A 21,605-nucleotide genomic window follows, 5' to 3' on the forward strand; every position below is an offset into this window, starting at 1 on the left:
TGCTTCAATCTCGTTACTAGATATCGGTCTATTCAGGTTGTCGATTTCTTCCTGGAATGCATCCATTTCATCTAGGTTGCTAAGCTTATTGGCATATAACTGTTGATAATAACTTCTGATGATTGTTTCTACTTCCTTGGTGTTAGTTGTGATCTCTCCCTTTTCATTCTTAATTTTATGAATTTGGGCTTTCTCTCTTTTCTTTTGGATTAGTGTGGCCAATGGTTTATCGATCTTATTGATTCTTTCAAAAAACCAGCTTCTAGTTTCATTGATACGTTCTACTGTATCTCTGGTTTCTACCTCATTGATCTCAAAAGAAAAAAAGAGAGAACTGTTCATTAGAAGACCACGCTCAGCAGTTCTCTCAAGTAATTCAGGTGAGTGAAGGCAAAGTGAAGGCACAGCAGGTTTACGTATGAGCACCAAGTGTATGAGTCTCTGCATGTGTCCTAAGTATCCCTAACATAGTCATTTAAACTGTACTTTGCCGAGACTTAAAGCATTCCAGAGTAGAAAGCAATTAAAATATTTATTTGCATATTTAAATATCAGGCCAACCTTACAGAAAAAAAAAGCCCCTGCTGAGTCTCAGAGCTTGTGGTGAAAGTCTGGGGGAAGATCATTTGAGCACCAATTAGCCCACATAAAACCTGGCTTATCAGGTGCCGTGAAGCAGGTGGCTCTCATTTAACTTCAAGTTATTCTCAAGAAACATTAACCATAGATAAGCACTTTAAATTTTTAGCAGTGAGTGGTAAAAAAAAAAAAAAAAATAGTTTCATTTCACTGAAAGACTCCTATGGGACTATTTTCTATAGAGGCTTCATAGTTGAAGGCTTTTGCAATTCTTTATGTTCCCCAAATTTCAAAGTTAATAAAGAAGAGAACACTAGAAAGAAAACCATTCCCCAAGTAAGAGATCATAAAGTACAATATGCTTCTGAATTTCTTTAATAAATCTTACTGCAATCTCCGAAACGTATGTCTTACAACGCATCCCATAGCTGGTGAATACATTCTACAGTGGTATGCACACACAACCCCCAAGATGGCTGGTAGGATTTCAAGATTTGAAACTTGATGGCCAGGGTCCAAATTCCATTTATTAACCTCATGACCTTGGGCTACCACCCTAACTCATAGCCTTAAACCCTCACCTGGGAAAAAGCAATCCTGACAATAATAGCGCCTACCTCCTAGGGCTACTTTCATGAGGACCACCATGAATGAATTCACTCTAAAAGCTTAGCACATTCTCTGGCACATCCAATAAATGTAGGTGAGGTTAACATCCTACCAAGGGGAAAACAACAACAACAACAATACTACAAATCACTTAAAGATAGGTTTTAAATTTTAAATTGTTGTCTGCAGATCCCTGCTCCTCTTTCCCACAGAGACACTAGGACAAGCTTCTTCTGAGAGGACTTTTAAGTAAAGCATCTTATGATAAAGACACAGGCTAGCATACCCCAATTCTAATCATGTTCAAACAAAATCATTTCCTGATGCTGACTGAAACCGTTGTCTTTTTAGGTATTACCTTCTCTAAACCCTAAAGCTTCAAAGTCTATAACTAGGAATGTAAGCAAATTAGAAGCCACTCCCTTTACGCAGCTTTCTCACTAACAAAATTCCACATCATGAACTTCTAATAATGTTTCTTGTCCACAGATTAATAATAACCTAGTTCAAAACCACATCATTTCCTTTTTCTGCCTCATTTCCTTCAAAGTGAAACATAATTTTTTCTTGGACCTTGAATAAAAATTTCTAGATTAACTAAGCAAATCGTTACCAGAAATGCAATTTTATAATATGACTATTTCAGGAACAACAAAACACACAAAACATCTGTGTGGTGCTTGTTAATACATAAAAATAACCTAATATATATAGTGTATACCACCTAAGTGGAAAATTGAGTCTATAACTAGAAGTGCAAACAGAAATCCACTACCAGTTCCATCAGTATTGTGTTTTGAAGTCCAGTTGGGAACATTTTAGGAACTGTGACATTTCTTTAAGTCTTGGCCAGAAGTCACAAACTGCTTGGCACAGAGGTTTCTTTTGCCCAACACAATATTTCGTAAATTATTAAACTCAAATATTTTTAGGTGGACCATGGCCTTTTTATACTGATAGGCCCTTAAAGGCATTTCATTTTGCAAACCTTGATTAAGGCCCATCCTCACAGAGAAGAGATCAAAAGATAATCATTAGTTAAATGGGTACCTCCCTCAATGATGTCCTGATGAAGTCCAGAGACTTGGAAAATTTAGGGTTCTAATAGTTTCATTCAGAAATTCTTCTAGTTTTCTTGTTGGATTACTTTTAAGTATATACTTTCAGTGTATATATCTAATAGTGGCTCATTCGATTAGGGTAGCTGAGCTGAGTTGTTAAGTTTCACTTATAGCTGGACACTGAAAGAAACCAGAAAATAGGGAATTTTAAAAAAACAAAAAACACGTTGGACCAAAATCCAAATATTACATTATTTTCAAAAAATCATTAACATCCAGTTAATAATTGTTTTTTCCTCATATAAAAGGACACGAATTTGCTTAGTACAATATTTAAAGAGGAACTAGCTCCTACTAATGTATTTCAATGAATATTTATATATATATACATGTAAAGACAAACACACATATACACACATACTCAGACCAGGGACTGAGCTAACTGTAATTCTCATTCTTTTCAGTTCCTTTGTACTTTCTGGGAGATTCTATTCCACTTACACATTAAGCCTGAGTGTGGGAGCCCAACAAGAGAACATTGGAGAGGGTTTCCTAAAGCATTAGTTCATGCATCACTCCAAAGGTAGTACGTTTTAGGCACCGATGAGGCACAAGCTAGCTGGCTTTAGAGTCCAAATGTTATTAGTTAAGCATCCTTTTAAATTAACATAGAGGAAGGCTTCGATTCAGACCGCCCCAGCAAGGACACTCTTGTCTCCAGCTTCTTCGGAACACAAATATAAGGCACTCTGCAGTGACTTTGCTTCCGGGGGCGCTGCCCCCGAACTCTCCTGGATGAGTCTTTCTGAAGGTTCTGGCGAATTCTCCCTCCATCTTGGACTCGAGTGCTGCTGGGAGACTTCCCATAGCGAAGGACATGGAGAAGGGAACCCCAGAGCAGACCGTGAGAGGGGATCCTCTGGAAGGCCTACTTCTTGGACACACCTGTTGGAAAGCACTTCCTTCTCTTTGGAATTCCGCCACTTCATTCTTCTGTTCTGAAACCAAATTTTCACCTATTGACAAAATAATCGGAGAAAATGATCACTTACTCCACATTACTTCACTTCAGAATTGCAAACTGTAATGCTCTTTATGAGACAACTTTACTGTGAGTGCCAGCCTAGCAAAGCCCTTATGGCTTTTCGCTGGGTTCCTTCAAAAATATCTGAACAATTACTTTCGTATAATTTCCCTAGACTGATGAAACAACACGACTGCAATAAATGGGTTACATCCTGCAAGTCTGACATCTTTCAAAACCGATTTCACCCTCAACAATTTAAAACATCATTTAACCCATGCTAAATTATTTATACAAAGGAAAGGCTAACGGTTAATAATAGTGTTTCCTTTATGCCAGGTGTGTCAGGCCATGCATGCTGCGTGGATTACATAATTTGATCCTTGTGACGACTGCAACAAGTCCTCATCTCTCACATGTATGAAAACTGAGGTTGAGTGATAAATCAGTTGAAGGTCACACAGCTAGTGAAATGGAAGCACTTAAAGTAGAATCCATGAATGTCCCACCCCAGTGCCCAGGCTCTTTTAACATTCAGATTTCATTAGAAACTTCTGGGAAGCTAAACATTTTATAACGCTTTGATAAATTCCAGGCTTCGTACAGTTTCCAAGTCTGATTACTCCTACGATTTATCAAACTTGAAGAATTAGGCTCAATAAATAACAATCAGTCATCATGAACCTGAAAGGGCTTATGATGGGGGTTTCTATTTGAGTCATACTTCTGCCCCACCCAACTGGATTCTGTCTTTACTACTAACTCTCCCCTCTATCTACAGTATAGTCAATCAGGCCTGATCAGAAAACTCCACAACTGGTTTCTTGATATTTTAAAAGCCAATCACATGGTTTTCCTAAGCATGACACTGCATCTTTATGTGAACAATTTAGTGGATTTCTATTTTTAAAACAAAAGAACAGGAAGTTTTTACCCTAAAAAATAATTACAAAGTGTTACCAACGAAATGTTTCTCCCAATGAAGGAAAAATCTCTATCTGAGATAATCTTTCCAGATTGGCAAAACAATTTCTTCATTCTTTCAACTTGACAGGCAATTTCAAAACGGCTACAAAAAACCTGACCCCAGGCAAGTAAGTCCAAAAGACTGCCATCTCAGTTACAATCCTGTGGTTAAGGCTTTTCATAAGAAAACAGTACTAATGTGTACATACCAGAGCATTTGGTTCTATTCATGAACTCATTTATTATTTGCAGTGGGAATTTACTCCTAGAAAGCCTGCCAAGTATTTCTAGTGGGTTTTCACTAAGACATATTTGTGCCCATTGGTGATTCTTGGCCTTCTCATCACACTCATTATTTTCTTCTTTCCTTAGCTTTTCTGTAGATCTAGAATTTTTTCTGAGTGATAGCTCAATGAAAAAAAAAAACCATGAAGAAAGTTTCTTCACAATCAATAGTATTGAAACAAATGTACATATTTGGGGAAAACCATAAATTAAAAGTTCTACCTCTCAACAAATACAAAAACAAATTCCAAATGGATCAAACAGCTAAACACAAAAACAAACCTATAAAAGTTCTAGAAAAAGCTATAGGAGATTGTCATTACAGTCTTGGAGAGATGAATTTTTTTTTTTAAGCATTGACATAAAACACTAGACCACAAAAGAAAAAATAGAGCTGACAACATAAAAATGAGAAATTTCTGGATAAATAAAGACACCACAAACATACGAAACTTAGCCACAAACTACCTAAAAGAATTAAAGGCAGAGACTTGAAGAGATATTTGTATATCCATGTTCATAGCATTATTCACAACAGCTGAAAGGTAGAAGCAATCAAAGTGTCCACTGATGGCTGAATGCATAAACAAAATATGGTATATACATAAAATGGAATATTATTCAGCATTAAAAAGGAAGGTGATTCTGACGCATGTCACCACATGGATGAACCTTGAAGATATTATGCTAGGTGAAATAAACCAATTACAAAAGGACAAATACAAATGATTCCACTCATTTGAGGTACCTAGAACAGTTAAATGATAGAGACACAAGGTGGTGGTTGTTAGGGTCTGGAGGGAGGAGGAATGGGGAGTCACTGTCTAGTGGATACAGAGTTTCAGTTTTACAAGATGAAAGAAGTTCTGCTGATGGATGGTAGCCATGATTGCTCAACAATGTGAATGTACTTACCGTTACTAAATTTTACCCTTAAAAAAGGTTTAAACGGTAAATTTTATGTTACATCTATTTTACCACAATTAAAAAAAAAAAAAAAAACCTTCAAACTTGAAGAGTTTGTAATGGTTGTAACAGGAGAATGTTACTAATCACAATATTCCAAACATTTTGATAATGGCTGAAATAATTGCTACAAATAATATGAATAATAGCCAAAAGTTGGGAGTAATCCAAACACCCACCATCAGAGTGGAGAAACTGGGGTATGTTACACAGCAATGAACACAAAAGAGCAACTGCTGTATCCAGTCACATGAACGAATCTCACAGACATAATGTTAAGGAAAAGAAGCCACGTATACCAACGAACTTGTACTGAACGATTCTACTTATACAAACGACACAAATAGGCAAAACTGATCTATGTGGTTAGAAGTCAGAAGAGTAGGTGGTCTTGGAAGGAGAGGACAGTCACTGGGAGGGAGTACTATGCAGGGGGCTACTGGCCCTGGCAAGAAGGTTCTACTGCTTGATCTGTGTGTTGGTTACATAGGTGATTTGTAGTCTCCCTTGGAAAGTCAAGATATATGTAAAATAGGATCCTGTTTTTATTTAAAAACATATATGCACAACTCTGGGTCTCAATTCTAGGTCTCTATTATAAAGTAGGAATAATCAAAGTGGCTATCTCGCAGGGTCATTGTGAGGATAAATGACATCAAATTTAAGGACACATGGTAGGCACGGTGCAAGTGCTTGTGTTACTTTGTGTTTGTGCATATACAACACACATATACATTTACTTTAAAGATAATACATGGTACATCAAATAAATTCAAACAAGAGCCATTTATAAATGACAGTAATAACTAAGGAGTTGGGTTGCAAGGGGAGGAGATAAATTTTCATTTTTAGTTTTGCCAATTTCTCCTTTGTTTGAATTCACCATAATAAATACCATGCGTTAATCATATAATGAGATGTCTATGCAAATAAGAAAATGTGAAATTACTTCCAAGATGTTTACCAAATTTAATAACATGGAAAGTACTCATTCATTCAAAGCACTTGAATTTTAAAAACAATGCAATCAACTATGTAAAACTAGCACCTGTGAATACGAACAGGAAGATAAGATACAAAATAGAAAAACAGTTTGTTTTCTTGGAATGGACAGACTATGGTCATCCCCTCATAAATGTTCTCCAGTACACTGGCTACATTCTCATTCCAATAATCTATTTTTAGGAAGTTCAAAGACGTTCACACTGCCTCAGCACTATCAGATCAAACATAGCCACCTTTTCTCTTTCTTTTTTCCTATTAGCATCCTAAAATTTTTACTTTTGTTTTTGTTGTTGGTGGGGGGTTTTTTGTTTGTTTGCTTTTAATTTTTATTGTATTGTGTTAGTCACCATACACTGGATATTATATGTAAACAATAAATCTTGGAACACTACATCAAAAACTAATGATGTATTGTATGGTGACCTATATCTTTTAACACCTACTTCAAGTTCTGACTCAATGAAGGACCTCCTGCAAATTCCCAAAGCCTCACATTTTCTCAACTCTAACTCGGAGGGTCTTTGTTTTTTTGTTGTCTGTTTGTTTTTAATCCATACCAGTGAGATGAAGACCAGTCCTACTGAGCTTCTGTGCCTCCTAGTCAGGCCCAACCATTCCTCTAAGGATGAGACGCTTCCTTCCCTAGACTCCCGAAGAGTATAAGGACCAGTCGTGGAGATTAACATAAATCTCCGGAGAGATACATTACTTTGAGGACCCCTGATCTAGCTCCTTTATTTGGCAGCATATCTAACCTAAGAGGCAATGTCTCCTATGCCATTGTCTTGAGCTTCTGCTTCATTTCCCCAGTCGCTCATACAAATTCCTGGGTGCACAGAGTGTATCTTAGTCAATACTTAATCAACACTCCCTCTTACTGCCTACTTATTAGCACAGTGTCTTGCACACAATGGACCATCAAGATATAGCTACTGATTTATCTATCATAAATGCAAAATTGCTCTGCAACTTAGATAGAACTCCGATATTTGTCCCTGTTTTTATGTGAGAAACTGAGGCATAGAGCAGTCGGTTAATGTTAGGGACTCCTTAGTATCACACAATGAGGAAAGCACAGGCTGCTGATGTAGGCCAATTACCCTCTACTACTCCACATACTGCTTCCTACAACTAGAAAAAGCTGGGGGGTAGGGACAGATCACTTCCCTAGGGGAAGGAAGCAAGGTTAAGGAGAGTTTCATCCAAAAATAACTGGTTTAATAAAATCCAGAGTTAGAAACCAGGTCATTGGTATTGAGCGAAGAATAGTAGAGCGTGGTAGTTACGCAGAGCTTCTGCTAGCCCTTCAGAGCCTTTATGCTAACTCAAAAAATCCAGGTGGATATAGTTTTGCACCAGGAGAGTCATTTTGGCAGGCTGAGCACCTGCTACATTTCAGTTGCTGCCATGCCTCTTAGCCCTTGTGCCCTTGTGCAGTGCACAGCCTGCACAACAATACGTGATAGCTCCAGGTTAAATAGAACACAAACTCCAAAACCAGGTTGCTGGGGTGAGAGCCCAGCTCCAGAGCAGCTTCACTACATGACAGTAGACCTGTATTAATTTCTTTATACCTTCTCATCTAGAAAATGAGGATGATTAACGTGCTTACTACAAAATGATTAGTTTTAAAATACTAGTACCTTAATATATAAGAAAGGTTTGTAGGTGTTGCAAATATGAGACTACTTTACTGTACTTGACATAAGCCCAGATTGCAGGGTAATGAAATCTATCTGGAAGTATTTATGAGTCACACACATTTATGACTGGATTTTGGACTGGGAATGAAAAAAAAGACAGGAAAATTGGTTCCTGCTTTTATAGATTATGTAGTCTACTTCTCTGAAACCAGAGCAAACAATTAATGATGTAAATGCGACATCCTTAGAGGTTCTCTTCATTTGGGAAGAATTAATCATGCAAAAACCTAGACCTCTCAGCAAATGGGTCTATTTTCAAATAGGAATTCTGACATGTATTTCCACCCACTCAACAACTGTGAAAACCATTTCAGTAATACTTGAGGGTCCAGCGCCATACCTAGTACAAGAGACATTTGCCAAATGTATGGATTTCATACTTCAGAAATCATACTTTCATACTTCAGAAATCAGGAGCAGTGGACATTTTCCTGCTCATTGTACCTGTGATTCCTTTAGTCCCAAGCTGAGGGCGAGTTTCTTTCGGTCTGTTTTGCTGATATATTTCTGCTTCTGAAACATTTTCTCCAGAGCCTTTCTCTGATCCTCAGAAAAAACAGCTCTTCTTAAAATACCCCTCCGAGCTTTGGAGTTAGAGTCCTGTGTCAGGAGAGGCAGCACACTCTCTTCTCCTAGAAGGGGGAGACAGTTACAAAAGCCCAGTTAGCTCTAGTGAGGAGAAGTCAGTCTGCCTTTCCCAGGCTAGTATCCTTCTTCTCTGTACCATGGCCAAATCCTTTCATCTCTGAACTCTGCATACTTAGAGCAGTGCTTCTTCCATGGTCTTGGTCATGAAATACTCCTTGCTCACCAGTGATAGAAAAGTACATATGCTTGCCCTCACAATTTGGGTGCCATGTTAGAAAGTTCATGGACCCACGTCAAAAAGTTCAAATGCAGAACAAATAGTAGGTGGTTTAAACACTCTATTTTTGTCTAATTCTTTATTTACTTACTCATTTCTTTTTCTCTCAACAAAGTTTGCCAGGTGCTCTGCTCAATGATACTCATTGAGAAACAAGACAAATGTGTTTTATGGTACACATTACCTGTAAGATTTAGTGGAAGGCATTTATTGAACTAAAGTCACAAGTGTGAGGATGTATTCCAAGGAGGCTGCATTGGGCATGCAAAACAAGCATCTGGTCGTCATCTGGGATTTCAGAGAAAGCTTGTAGGAGTCCAAGATATTCAGTCTGAGAAGGGAGGTTTAGAAGATCCCCAACCACCACCATTCCTCACTCCAGTTGTTCATCAAGTCCTTCAAGTCAGAGATATCTACTACTTTTTCTACCTTCTGTGGCTAGCAAAACCAGTTCCAGCCCTATAAGAGATTCATTTATCATCATTCATTCATTCAGCTTCCCAATTGTGGTAGGAATGATAATGGCCTTCCCAAAGATGCCTATGTGAATGAGTTCCCCAGAACCTAGAAATATATTACATGACATGACAAGGGGGAATTAAGGTCGCAAATGGAATTACAGCTGCTAACAAGCTGACCCGGAGACTAGAAGAGCATCCCAGAGTACCCAGGTGGGCAATGTAATCACAAGGGTCCTTATGAGTGGAAAAGAGAGTGGGAAAATGAAGTCACAGAGAAAGATTTACTTTCCCTGATATTACCCTTCTTGCTTTAAGGATGGAGGAAGGGGGTCACAAGCCAAGAAATGCAGGCAACCACTAGAAACTGGAAAAGGCAAGAAACAAAGTCTTCCCTAGCGCCTCCAGAAAGAACCCAGCCCTTTTGACGCGCCTTGAATTTTAGTCTAGTGAGACCCATTTCAGGCTTCTGACCCCCCTGTAAGATAATAAGCTTGTATTAAAACAGCAGTTTTGTGGAAATTTGTTATGGCAACAAGAGGACACTCATACCTGTTATCAGGCTAACAACTTATTTGAGGAAACCAGACCAACAGCACATGGTCCCTGCCCTTAAGGAACTCACATTCTCATGGGAGGACTGACATGAAGATCACAGTGGAATATAGGCACCAGGGGAACAGGGACAGCAGTTTACAGCTGTAGCTGGTAGGCATTTTGGTGCTTAATAATTATTTCTAAATAAAAAAGCAAATTAATGTCTTAAGTATTACACTAGAATGATTTATGAAATGCTCTGGCATCACAAAGGAGGAAGTAATTAATTCTGAGAAAACAGGCTGAGCCAAGTCTAAAAGACCAATCCAGTTCATGAGAGAAGGAACCAAGACCAAGCTAGACAGAGTGACCAACACGTCCAGAAGCACTAGGGGACAACTATAAATACAGAGAACAAACTGATGGTTGCCAAAGGTGAGGGGGAGGTGAAGGATGGGACACAAAATGAATGGAAGGGAGTACAAGATGCAGGCTTCCAATCATGGTATGAATAAATGATGGGAACGAAGGACAGCATGAGAAATGTAGTCAATGATACTGCAAGACACGTATGAGGACAGAGGGTGGCTACACTTGGGTTGAACACAGCATAATGTACAGATCTGGTGAATCACTATGTCACACACCTGAAACTACTGTAAACTTGCGTGCCAGCAATAGTCAACATTTTTTTTTAATCACAAAAAAATATTTTTTTTTACTTTCTTTTCTTAATTTCTTTTCAGTGTTCCAGAATTCATTGTTTATGTACCACACCCAGTGCTCCATGCAATATGTGTCTTCCATAATTGCAGGAAAACTGAGCAGTCTACAAGGCTGGGAAGGGCATGAAGCAGAGGGGGCAAGCTGGCAACCAGGTCCAGCCCGCAGATGGGTTTTGTATGGTCTTAGAATTCTGATACAGTTGTTCATCTTTAATAATTAGATTTCATGTGAAGTCCAGGTTTCTGACATCTCTTCAAAGGAAGCCACAATAGGCTCATCTTGCCAGCAAGCAAAGAGCTACTGGAGTGAATAGCAGGTCCCCCATTTTGATGGCCCTCATTTGCCACAGCCTCACCTAACTTGCTTTTTTTTTTTTTTTTAACCCGCCAGGTTCTTGAAGACATCTGGACCTTTGACACAGAGATTCTAGAGTGGAATGGAGCCAGATCAGAGAGTACTACAAGAGTTCAGTAGTGAAGATCAGTAACAGTTTCAAATAGTAGTAGTTTCATCAGGGTGTGACGTGATAATAATAAAGTCACACGGAATACTCTGTACCATTATATTTATTCTGTTAAGCCAATGACATGCATTAATTCATATAATCCTGCCCCGCCTATGCCCCAAATGTTATACTGTTATTCTCCCCACTTCATAGATGAATAAAATGAAGATCAGGTAGCTTAAGAAACTTTGTCCAAGGGGCACATGACTAGGGCTCCAAACCCAGGACAACCAATTTCAAAACAAATGCTCCTAACACTACACAATATATTCTAATCCAATCTGACTTGTATTTTAGGGGGAATAATATCAACAAATGAATAAATCCTGTCACATCTACTTTAGTAATATGACAACTCCCTTCCCTACTTGTCTAAAAGACTGCAGGTTATCTCCCAGCGAGTCTCTTGGCCCTGGTTTACACCTCATTCTATTTCATCCTCACATCACGAGACAATCTGGCCTCTCTCTCTTTCCTTCCAGCTCTGTAACACTTGCATCTCCTCGGAAACGCCATCGGATGTTATCATGCCAAATTCTTTACAAACGTCTATTTTTGTTGATGCTCTTTCCATTCATTGCATGAGATCTTGGTTAATTCTCCACCCACAGCATCATTTTTTTTTTTTTTTGCCTGTCACATGCCAAAGCCATACCTTGAAGGCCACGTTTTGACAACCAGATTCACTACCTCTTTATCAAAGATTTAAATAGTTTTATGAAACATTGGTTACTAATAAAAATATTCTAAATAGCTCAATACGTCCTTTTTCTAAATGTGCTGCTTCTTTGAACTTTCCTTGGTGTAGAGACTATGGTATTGGGCTTTCTACACTGGTTCCGAAATTCATCTGTTGGGGTGATTCCTCTCCAGGAAGGCTAGGACAAAGGAGTTTGAAATGTGTAATAGGGAAGAACTCGGTTTGGATTATGGCATTTACCTGTATGACTTAAAGCCAGTTTAATTAGCCTTTTTCAGCTTATCTTATAGGACTGCTCTAAGGATTTGATGACATAATACAAGAAAATTTCACAGTGCCTGGCCCACAGGAAGGATCCCATGAATCTATCTAGTTCTGCTTGTTGGATTTCATTTGATTCTTGTAAGAACCATGTCACAGACATGCTCCGTACAGATGAAGAAGTATTCAGGGCTGTTAAGGTCCAAAGCCACACCAAGAACACAAAGCTCAGCTGGTAGCAGGACCTTCTAAATCTAAATTTTTGGCTCTTTCCTCTGTGCCACACTATTTTTCTACTCAGATGTCACATGTCAAAACGGAAGGGGAGAAACATTTATAAACACAGTCAAAGCTCCTGTCTGTGACTACAGGCTTCTGCACTGTCCTGGACCAGTGTGTGAGTATGGGCTACAAGGCATCTCCTGTTCCTGATAATTGTGTCCTCAAATTCCAGCAAGTCCTATCACTTGATATTTTGATTCTGGCATTTTTCATTCACAAATGTATATACTCTATCATTATTATAGCCATATGTGTTAAATATTGGGGAAAGAAACCTAAATACCAAAAGGTAAAGAAATGTGTAATTACATGATGCCATATCCCCCTGGTGAAATTTTAAAGAACCATTAAAGATGAGAACTATGAAGACCAGGCAGCAGCAAAGAAAATATGCTATACTGTGTATAATAAATAAGACATGTACTATGTTTATAACTAAGTAAAAATGCCGAGAAAAGAGACTGAAAAGGCAAAAATAAACATAAAGTAGACTACTATAGAGTTATGGACAAATAATTCATCTCTATTCTGCATTCTAAGTCTGGTTCTACTTTCTAAGGAAAACAAGCGAACACTGTAGCAACCTTTTCGAGAATAATCTGGTGGGGTGATTGAGATGTTGCTGAGAGACAAGTGAAGATGAAGCCAATCCATCCTTCAGGTGCTCACAGTTGATAAGGAAAGGTCCAAGAAATTACACAGCCAGCCACAACACAGTGAGATAAGTAACTGCAGACCATGGCAGAGAACCAGATGGAAGCCACTTAGACTTGGAGGAGAGCAGAGTAAGTTCTGAGAGAGAAGAAAAGACAGAAGAAAATAGCAATTCCTCTTACAGGCAATCTAGTCAAAGGCAGGTAGAGAAGAGGGGTTCAAATCTGGGCACCCATGAACGGAGTGAGGACATGGGTGAAACACGGTGGACCTGGAACCTTGGTATTTCCCGATTGCAGGGTATGAGTGCCAAGAACACAGAAGATAAGCTGGAAAGGTACATTAGGGCCGGGGTTGACTGAAACGAGCTCAGGTCATGACTTGCCCAATAGAAAAGCCTTTTGAGGAGGACCTGACCAGCTCAGCATTGTTGAAAGGCCAGTATTTTCCTAGTTAATAAAACCTTTTATATCTTATAGAAATGCACAGCAAATTTGTGAGTCTACAGGCCTCATTTTTAAAACTCTACCTACATCGTTTTCTAGGTAGCTATTTTATAGGTAGGGACCATGATTCTACCCATCCTAGCCCCTTCTTCACTAAGACCTACAAGTTTAAATAAAACAATGGGGTAACACATTAAAGGAACCCTAAAACTTTTTTAAAAATATTTTATTTATTTATTTTACAGAGAGAGAGTACACAAGCAGGGAGAGCAGCAGGCAGAGGGAGAGGGAGAAGCAGGTCCTCCACTAAGCAGGGAGCCTGAAGTGGCTCTCAATCCCAAGACCCTGGGATCATGACCTGAAATGAAGGTAGACACTTAACTGACCAAGCCACCATAGATAAATATTCAGGTGCCCCTAAATATCCCTAAAACTTTTAAAGAAACTCATAAGTTTTCCTATGGAGCTATTTTTAAGTAAAGAGAAAGAAGTTTCCCATTGAGGACAATCTACAAACAAATTATTCTCACTAATGTGATAAATACTAACATTTTTGAAAATCGTGGACCCAAAGTAGACCTCAGTCTTGAAAGAGAGACTAAAATGGTTATGATGGCCAAAGGGTTAATTCTTGGGTCTGGGACCCTCAGGTTTCAGTGCCTGAAAATGAGCACGGATATGAGCAATGACAAGCAAACGAAAAAGGCAAAGATAAAGACTACCATATTCTTTTCTAGTTACTGTTCCTCTTAGCACTACTGTCAATATGCACATCATGCTGGTTTTCCCAAGGTGACGAGCCTTAGGTTCCTGTGAAAAGTTGGGAAGATGCTACTTTTACTATGGATGCTCCTCTCCATCTCTCCCCCATGGTCTTTTATGGTCTGTCTTTGGATCTAACCATAAACCACACTGAGGGGGCACCTGGGTGGTTCAGTCCATAAAGTGTGCTCCAACCTGATTTTAGGCTCAGGTCATGATCTCAGGGTCCTGGGATTGAGACCCACGCTGGGCTCCAGGTTGGCAGGGAGTCTGCTTGAGAATTCTCTCCCTCTCCTCTTGCCCCTCTACCTGCTTGTGTACTTTCTCTCCCTTCCTCCCTCCCTCTCTCCCTCCCTCTCTAAATAAATAAATAAATAAATAAATCTAAAAAAAATAAAGTGTACTGAGGAACCTACACCACTTCCATACCTTCTAAATCTAATATGTGCTCACATCTATACCTACAAAACAAACACAGGGACTTCAAGAACTTGTTGGTGACTCAAAATTCTCTCAGAAACTATTACGTTATCAGCAACAAACACCTCTGACTACGCCTAAACTCATGACACATGTCTGACTTGTATAGGAACTTCCAAGTGACAAAAAATAAACAAGTGAGTAATATAAAAATAAACATAAACAGATACAGAATTTAAGACATGTAGAAAAGAGGCTTTAAAGGCCAGGACCACCAATTCAAGGTGCTATAGACCCTACCAATTTGGGAGCATGATGGTGATGATGATGATGATGATGATGATGATGATGATGATGATGATTCTGTCCCATGGCCTCCATACACACACACACACACACACACACATATATATATATACATTCATATATATTATATATATATATATTTTTTTTTTTTTAAATGGGGCTCATCAGGTGTTAAGGTTTGTCGCCACTCCCTGAAGCATGGCATGTCTTCCTTACAACAACCCCCAGAGCGAGGTACTATCTCCTCCACTTTCCCTAGGAAAAAACTAAGGCTCCGAAAAGTTAAGTTGTGCCTTTGAAGTCACATAAAAAGGAAGAGTGAAGTCCACCAATCCTCTTTATAATCATACCAAAGACTGTCAGAGTTGTAAGTAGGCAAAGAGGTCGGGAGGTGGGAAGAATCCCATTAAAGTGGCAGAGAGACAGAGGATAGAAAAGTTTCAAAAGCATGATTCCCTGAGGGCTGAGATGGCCCCATGCACCATCCTCCAGGGAGCCCCTGCATGAAATGGGGCTGGCGACAGGTGCTCCGGCTGGAGTTGTGCTGTGTGTAAATGACACTGTTGGGTGAAGAGAGGTGGGGAGCAACAGAGGAATAGAACACAAGATAAATTAATGGACCCCTTCATATTTTCACGTGTGAGGATGTAGTGTGGGTGTGTGTGTATTTTATATCATTCCTGCGGATTTGAGGCGTGGAGAGAGAAGATATAGAACTTCCCTGGCTTGCCCCATTTAAACTAGAAGTATACCTTCCATTCTCTATATAATATAGTATTTGGGAATGCTATAATATTTCAGTATCATATATTATAACCATATTAATTTGCTAAAAATCTTTCCCTAATATTAAGTCCAGATTCAATTTCCATTAAACTCCACTCGTTGGCTCCATGTCTCTCCTTTAAATCTATACTGAATGCAGTATATCTAATTTGAAGATAACGCTCAGGTTCTCCCTATTATTTCTCTTCTCCAGGCCAAACATACTCACTTTAGAAAATTCATGACCAGGCATAGAGACTTTTCATATTTTAGCTGCGGACTATTCCTGACCTGACCTTTATAGGCAAATGGGCTCACTGTGCCTTTTAAAGTGGGGCTCCAGAACTGAACAGGTGTAGGTTGTCTGACCATTACAGAGACTAGTAGGACTCTTATCTCCCTTGCTCTGAGTATTATAGTTCTAAAAGCATAATCCAACATCCCCATATCATTCTGTAGACACATAGTGAGCTAAGAGTACAACCCTTTCCTTCTTTGTTCTGTTCAGCCAATTCTGTCACTCTGTTATGCACTCATGCACTTTTGGGGGGGAATCTCAAATCAGGACTTTATCAGCTGCCCCATTAGATGTCACATTATGTTTAGGCAAGGGCTGTAGACAAGATCAGGAACAGGCACCCTATATCACTAAGTAGCTCTGCTTTCCATCCTCCATCTTCTACTACTTAAGAACACATCTGAGGAGAAAGGGAACTCGTTCCTGGAAAGTTACTCAAATATGTTCACTGCCTCTGCAGACACTGTTGAATAGAGCCATCAACTTGGAAAATCTATTGTCTTTGAGTCTCTGACTCCTCTAAACAATTCTTCCTGGTTGACTGAGTGTCATTTATCTCTGGAACACCCCTCCCTTCACTATTGAGAAGTCAAAACCTGTATTCAACTTACTGCACAAACCTGATTATATTTTCAACAAAATAATCTTGCTTCTTTCTCTAGTAGCACAAAATGCTGCATCCCTCTGAAGATCTTAGAGTGCTAATGATAAATCCTTACAGAAGGACTGCTGTAGGTCTTGTCAGTTCTCTCTGGGCACCCAGCACTCCAGCTGAGAACAGTGAAAGAGAACACAAGCCAGGTCCAGTGCCAAGAATACTCACCAGAGCATTGCCTATCTTTGATAGTGACATTCACCAGACCGACCTATCAGCAATAAAAGTAACAGCCCTTCCCCGCTGCCTTCAACAAAAATCCTAAATGCAAATTTGGAGAGTGTATTATGTTCCTCTAAGTTTTAGCAAGGAAGAGAAAAGAGTAACATGATCTTACAGTGTAGAATAGAAGTTCAAAATCTCCCAAGGAAAAGGCAGAGCAGTTTGTCCCAGAAGAATATTTCCCTGCTCATATTTTCACAACGTTACTCTAAATTCAAACTTTGTCTTTTAATGCATAACATTTTTGAAGGATTACATTCAAGTTGGGTACTCAAAGACAAAATGAAATAATTATCTGATTAATTCAGTTAGCCATTCTACATAATTAAGACTCCTGTACCTTTTCAGGTCTGTTTTTTTTTTTTTTTTTTTTTTAAGGTCATTCTCCGCATAATTTCCACGACTTTCTATTTCATCTTGGCCGAGAAATGTGTGATTTTGAAAAGAACCTCATGGCTGTAATATCAAAGATTTTCCTTCCACTGCTTTGGGGGAGGGGAGAACTTTTACCACTGCCTTTTAATTTTTTCCCACTGTCAGGGCTGTGCTTAAAGAGCCTATTAAACCATTTATTATATGTGAGAAGGGCACTAGAGAAATGATTGTTTCCACATTGCAACAACAAGTTAATCATAAATCTAAAAGGTTAACAAGAAAAATGAAATCAATTTTATACAAGTGAATCATGTTAAAAGAGTCAAAATGATATTTTACTTGCTAGCTATGAACCTGTTGATCTGATCCTATGCTTTTCAGACTTCATTGCTCATTAAAATGTTTAGTATAAACCTTGATTTTGGCTGTCCACACATGTCAGCACATTTTGGCTGAAATTTAATACTAGATTACTTGGACAGTTCATTTTCCTTCTCCTATGCAATGGAAAAAAAATGTTAATGCTTGGGCGTAAAAATTGTTCTTATTATTAAACAAAGAGGAAGAAGAGAAAATCTAGTAAATGCCTTTAATAGTAAAGAGTACTATGCAGATGTCAGCCTTATTAATGCTCCTTGGTATCGTGATTATTTATGTAAAACTCTTTATTGACAGCATAAATCCACCATTTCATTATCATTTGCTGTAAATACAATGAACATTATAAATAAAAAATAAAAAATTCATTTCAGATTTATAACTAATGAGACACCAAAGTTCATTAAAAACACTTGTGGCATCTCTAACGAGTTTTAAAATGCCAACTTCAGAAATGGAGACAGACCAAGTACAGCATTCTGTATACTTGATCTGAGCTGTGCTGATTTACCCCTTGTATGTTTTACTGAATTAAGAAAGATAAACATGGGACTTTATAAGCCTCTAGGGAGAGACACCACAATTTACAACGTTTATGCCAAAGGCACAAAGTGGGAAGAACCCAGAGGGAGATGGAGGAAAACAAATCTTTCTTAAAGTAATTTTTCAAGCAACTGACAAGGTGACGTTCTCCAGGAAATGCCTTTTAGAATTACTTTTATGTGCTCTATGGATCAAACTGGCCCAGGCAATAGCGTACATTTAGGGCTTGAACACTCTTACAAAAACACTGCTATAAAATGAATAAACCTATACATGTATACACACATGAATGTCCACCTGTTACACGGGATATTTTTGTCCATTTCCACTTACCTAACCTACACTGCTAGAGGTTCTTTAAAACGGAAGTCCAGTATTCTGTCAAGGTAGAGTAACCAAAACAGGGTATGGATCTCTTTCAATCTCTACCGTGGGGCTGCGACACCAAAGATTTAATTCCAGACATGCCACGACACCCCAGTGTCAGGTCTCTTGGACTTAAGTCTCCACTCCAACAGCCTTTTCCTGATACTCTAATCTATGGTGACAAATGTGTCCTTAATTTGCACGACACTTTTCAGCTGCCCTCATAGGAGACCACCTTGAAGGAGCGAGTAAAAGGTTTAGTCACGGTTTCTATTTTTCTATGTGAATCAATACATTCTAGTTAAATGGACAATTAATAGGTCACTTCCAAAATAGTGGTGTATCAGTCCTGGTTAATAAACAATCCCCAGAGTTGATAATGGACCCTATGTATTCAGCAAGTCCTGTATACACTCAGCTCATCCACTAAATCCCTTTTCAGGTGGACAGGGTTATATGGGAAGATGAGCTAGAATGAGTCTATAAAAGTCAGTTTCATTCACTGCTTTATTTTTCAGTCAAGTGCTTTAAATGGTGTCCAGAAATTCACTCGGAACGTGAGACAGGAGAAAAGATGGACACACAGAGCCTCGCTTTATGACCATACAAAAGGGCAACTGACCCTTGCCCGAGGCTTTTCCATGTGAAATGGCTCCTAAAGTTCATCTGCACAGTGAAAAATCGTGGTGAGGTCGCGTGTGGATGAGTCAAGTGAAAGTGACGATTGGTCACGGGTCTGTCACCCATTGTGGCTGGGTCCCTGCCATATAAAATGCTCTGTGGGAAAGTATCGGCCCCCTAAAGAGATGCTCAGAGGCCTGCAGCTCATTAAACGGCCAGCATTTGCTGCCTCACTTGTCAGGAATCATTCTGTTGAGCAACTGCTCTCCTGAAACATTCATAAAACACATTAACCGAGAGGCAGCAGGGACCTGAATTCAACCGTGATAGAGCTCTCTACTTCAGCCTGACTCAACTCCAATTTCACTTTTCACCTGATGGAGGGGTTAACCTGAATAAATGTTTCCTCTTGGGCACCTGAAATAAATGTGCCCCTTTACTGGACTCCTTTTTCATAAGCTCAGATTCTCTGGTTACAGATTCTTATTTTACCTAGAAATCTCAAGATCAAGGTGAACTTTATTTCTTTTTTGTTTGACATTGTTTTCTTTGGCTATGTGAGTGTGTGTGTGCATGTGTGCTCTGAAAGTTTTTCAAAGTTGTCATTCTCACTTCATCCCTGGACAATGTTTAAATTTTGTAATGTTCAAGGAAGAGTTCTCTTGAAAATGTTTCCTACAACTCTGGCTACTTTCCTTCAAGATCATAAAGAGGAGGTATTTGTCTCCTTTTACAACCTGGACAATTTTAACTATTTTCTACGGACACCCAGTGACTTTCTGTGTCGCATTTTAAGCTGAATGGAAATTTCACACAGCACAATTTCTTAGCCTTCCTTCCTTTCTTTTTTCTTCTCTAAATGAGTATTGCTACATGTTTCAGAAAGAGCCAAACTGGTCCCTCTGAGATCTTTTATATCAAATGGAAAACAAGTCACTTTCCTTGGTGTGTCAGCCCTGGGTTTCAATGCCATTAGAAACTGCTCACAATTGCTCAGTGTGCTGAGGTCTGATAAATCTCTGGAAACCTCCTGAATAGGATCGCTGTGATTTTTTTAGTGAGGATTTAGCTCCTTGCCATTGCATTACCAATTAGTTTTCCAGAGCACATTAAATCCTGCTGCTTTGGTTTACAGAATAACTGAGGCATTGCTGATGAAGCATAAAAACTTACTTGCAAAAGCAGTGGGGGATGCAGGGCGCCGACAGGACCCACCGCAGCATGCCGAGTAGAATGGAGGGGCACTCAGGAAAAAAGGCTTGGAAGACGCTGTGGAGAAAGCATTGATCTCATGGATGAGCCATTTCTTTTAGATAATATTCAAAATTCCATTTCCCCAAAGCCAATGAGTAAAACATTTCATTTTCTAAGCCTTTACTTCGCTAGTTATCACTTTTACTGAAATTAAAGTCATTCTAAAGTAGCCTTTATCACCCAAAGAGATTGCCAAAGAGTTTAATCAAGATTTGGAAGATGTGTTAGAAATAATCAATGGATCAAAACCAAACTTAATAGTTAATTTTCTGTGTTGTCATAATTACATGTAGCATGTGTTCTTTTATTTAAAATACCCCAGAGCAACACTATCCAAGAGAATGATCTGTGGTGATAGAATGTCCTTTATCTCTACTGTCCACTTGAAAATAAATATTTTTATCACTCTCGTTACATATTCAATGGCAACTTTTCTCTTAGTCATATTTAGTGAATATTATTTTGACATGAAGACATAGGTTTTTCAAGAACACAGTAATTTCAGACTTGTATTTTAACCAATTGATAAGCATGTATTTATTTTTGCCAATATTTTTGAAGGTATGTCAAAATAAGTGTATTGCCCAACAAGAATTTAGGTTCTTAATGCCTTCAAATTGCAAATTAACCATAAATCATAATATAATGGAAAGTTACCAATATTAATGTTCTCAGTTTTTTAATATCCAAGTTTTCAAATAATAAAATGTTTGTCTGAATAACATTTCCAAACATACACAGCAGGCTCAGTCAGTGGCGCGTACAGCTCCTGATCTTGGAGTTGTAAGTTTGAGCCCCACACTGAGTAGAGAGATTATGTGAAAATAAAATCTTATAAAAAATGGCATTTTGAAAATACAGCAATTAAGCAAAGTACGAGAAGGAAATCCATTTTGGTGTTCAAAAGTACTATAAAACTTTTTTCTGATTTTTTTTTAATATGCTCTATCCCCATTGTGGGGTTTGAACTCACGACCCTGAGATCGAGAATTGCACGCTCCACTGAAT

The 21,605-nt window shown here is 38.7% G+C and overlaps 1 protein-coding gene across 2 annotated transcripts in view; it reads right to left on the reverse strand.

Moving 5' to 3' along the window:
- Nucleotides 1-280: 280 nt before the first annotated feature.
- DBX2 (developing brain homeobox 2) overlaps nucleotides 281-21,605 on the reverse strand; it is a 34,688-nt gene continuing 13,363 nt past the window's right edge. Inside the window, exons 2-5 of one of the 2 annotated variants that reach the window (XR_009405052.1) lie at nucleotides 20,517-20,612; nucleotides 8,643-8,830; nucleotides 2,751-3,265; nucleotides 281-2,429 (exon numbers count right to left, since the gene is read on the reverse strand). Coding sequence is in view for 1 of the 2 variants with exons in the window: in XM_059404809.1 (XP_059260792.1) it covers nucleotides 2,936-3,265; nucleotides 8,643-8,830; nucleotides 20,517-20,612 (614 nt within the window). In the remaining variant the exon portion in view is untranslated. The other variant, XM_059404809.1, reaches the window with a different exon arrangement.

This window comes from Mustela nigripes, chromosome 6, assembly GCF_022355385.1.
Source record: "Mustela nigripes isolate SB6536 chromosome 6, MUSNIG.SB6536, whole genome shotgun sequence".
Taxonomy (NCBI): domain Eukaryota; kingdom Metazoa; phylum Chordata; class Mammalia; order Carnivora; family Mustelidae; genus Mustela; species Mustela nigripes.